At 58.6% G+C, this 2,478-nt stretch overlaps 1 protein-coding gene across 1 annotated transcript in view; it reads left to right on the top strand.

The window, feature by feature from the left end:
- Window positions 1-281: 281 nt before the first annotated feature.
- TPP1 (tripeptidyl peptidase I) overlaps window positions 282-2,478 on the top strand; it is a gene marked incomplete at both ends in the record, with an annotated part of 3,658 nt that continues 1,461 nt past the window's right edge. The window contains 3 exons of the mRNA XM_010014968.1: window positions 282-403; window positions 806-999; window positions 1,233-1,431. Coding sequence (XP_010013270.1) covers window positions 282-403; window positions 806-999; window positions 1,233-1,431 — 515 coding nt within the window. The remainder of the gene's footprint in view (window positions 404-805; window positions 1,000-1,232; window positions 1,432-2,478) is intronic.

Raw genomic sequence — 2,478 nt, 5'->3', positions numbered from 1 at the left:
GCAGGGGTTGGAGCTGGAGAAGCTTTAAGGTTCCTTCACCCCAAACCATTCCGTGATTCTCTGGCTGCCCTTCCCGCCAAGACAGAAGCTGCAGAGTCCCCACTGTAGGTCACTGGATAGAGCTGCAGGGGTCAGAGCTCTGGTGGGGTTTGGTGATGGCAGTTGGTCAGGCATGGAAGGAGCTCTTTGCTTTGTCTGTGCTGTGGGTCCCAGCAGTGGGCAGGTGGGACGGGTGCAGGGGGCAGGCACTGACCCTGTATGTGACTGCCCCTGTGCTGCAGCACGGCCGAGCGCGTCCTGCCAGGGGCCGAGTTCCACCAGTACGTGAAGGGCCAGCGCAGCGTCGTGCGCTCCCCGCGCCCCTACACAGTCCCCACCGGGCTGGCGGAGCACCTCGACTTCGGTACGTATTGCACGGGGGACCCAGGGCAGCCCAGAGCTCTTCTGCCCGAGCTGGGGGAGGGCGATTAAAGCACTGAGCAGCCAGCACTGTCTGCCTCGGTTTTCCAGAGGACAGGAGCAGATCCTCCAGGCTGCCCCTGGGCCCCCCTGAGGGGCTTTGTGCATGCCTCATCCCTGGCAGTTTGCAAGGTCAGGTTGGATGGGGCTTGGAGCCACAGCTTCTCTGGGAAACCTGTGCCAGGGTCCAACTTCCCTCCTCCCGTCAGGTCCTGCAGGGGATGGGCACCCCTATGGGACATGAAGCCTGAGTGAGGATGGTGAAGGGAGAGCCAAGGGACCATGATACCATCCTGCTGGAGCTCTGGGCTTTAACAGCTGCTTTTCCTGCTTGTTTGTGCACCAGTGGGTGGCCTGCACCGGTTCCCTGCGGAGAGAAAGATGGTCAGCAGAGCCTGGGTCAAGAAGGAGCTGGAGCAGCACCATGGAGGGAGAGCAGCTTTCCACCTGGGAGTGACACCTTCCGTCCTTCGTCAGAGATACAACATGACGAAGGGAGATATTGGGCTCCTGCCCAACAACAGCCAGGCCTGTGCCCAGGTAACTAGTGGAGCTGCTAGGGAATTCCTTCAGGAATTCCAGCTGCTGGTGCTTCTACAGCACTTCCCTGCTGTGCTGGTCCCAGGGCAACTGGGTGATTCCTTGGGGCTGGTGGGAGTATGTGGTGGGCTCAAGCTTCCTGGACCTGCTGGGACAGCTTCTGAGCAGGGACAAAAGCAACGTGATTTTTCAAGAGGAAATGAGACACCGCTTGTCCTGCCCTTGTTGTGCAGTTCCTGGAGCAGTACTTCCACCAGGCTGACGTGGCTGAGTTCATGAAGCTCTTTGGCAGCAGCTTCATCCACCGCACTCAGGTTGACCAAGTTGTTGGGCACCAGGGCATCGGCAAGGCTGGGCTGGAGGCCAGTCTGGACGTGGAATACATCATGAGCACGGGTGCCAACATCTCCACGTGGGTCTTCAGCAATGCAGGTACAGATCCTCTTCCAAGGATGCCCTGTGACTGCTTCCATGTGTCCTGCTGGCTGTGACACCAGCACAAGTGCTGAGGGAGCACTTGCTCTGCTGGTGTCTGCCCAGACACACATGAGCGGCTGTGGCACTCCATGGAATCATCATCCCAGACTGGCTTGTGTTGAAGGGACCTTAAAACTTCTCCAGTTCCAATCCCCTGCCATGGGCAGGGACACCTTCCACTAGAGCAGGTTGCTCCAAGTCCCTTTGTCCAACCCGGCGTTGAACACTGCCAGGGCTGGGGCAGCCACAGCTCACACTGCTGGGATGCAGCCCAGCAAAATGCTTTCCCAGATGCAACAAGGAGGGAGCGACCTTTTGGGCTTCCAAACTTGGAGCTGCTGCTGGTGTCTAATTGCTTACAGGGGAATCGTCTCCATTGGTTTGTGTAGCTGCTTTTGAGATGGTGTGAACTTTGAGTATCCTGTAACAGGCACTTCCACACCTCAAGTACACCATGTAAAGCATCACCCTGCTCTGCTCTCTTTCCATGGGGTGAGAGCGCAGCAACCCTGTCCTACTGTTTCTTTTTTGCTTCTTTGGGGTTGAAGCCTGACTCTGCCAATGCGGAGGATGAAGGAGGGGAAGGCAATCTGTAAAAACAGGGTTGCAAAACAGCCTGCACGAACAGGGCCTGTGGTGTCGTCTGTCCCAGATCAGAAACTGGCTAAGCAGGAGCCGGGTGCTCTGACAGCTCTGCCCTCCTGGCAGAACGTGAGCAGCTGAGTGGGGAGGGCTCTGCTCCCGCCTCATGGAGAGGGATGAGGGGCCTTGGGCAGGTGGAGGTGGAATCCTCCTTCCAGGAGCAGAGATGGGCTGGAGCAGTCTGAGGAGAAGGACTTGGGGTGTTGGGTGAGGGGAAGCTCCCCATGACCCGGCTTCAGTGTGTGCTTGAGCCCAGAACCTCCCCATGTGCTGGGTGCACCCCCAGAGCGTGAGCAGCAGGTCAGGGAGGGGACTCTCCCCCTCTGCTGTGCTCTGGGGAGTACCCCCCTGCAGGCCTGC

The sequence above is a fragment of the Nestor notabilis genome, unplaced genomic scaffold, assembly GCF_000696875.1.
Source record: "Nestor notabilis isolate BGI_N333 unplaced genomic scaffold, ASM69687v1 scaffold32705, whole genome shotgun sequence".
Classification (NCBI taxonomy): domain Eukaryota; kingdom Metazoa; phylum Chordata; class Aves; order Psittaciformes; family Psittacidae; genus Nestor; species Nestor notabilis.
This window is presented reverse-complemented; position numbering and strand designations above follow the sequence as displayed.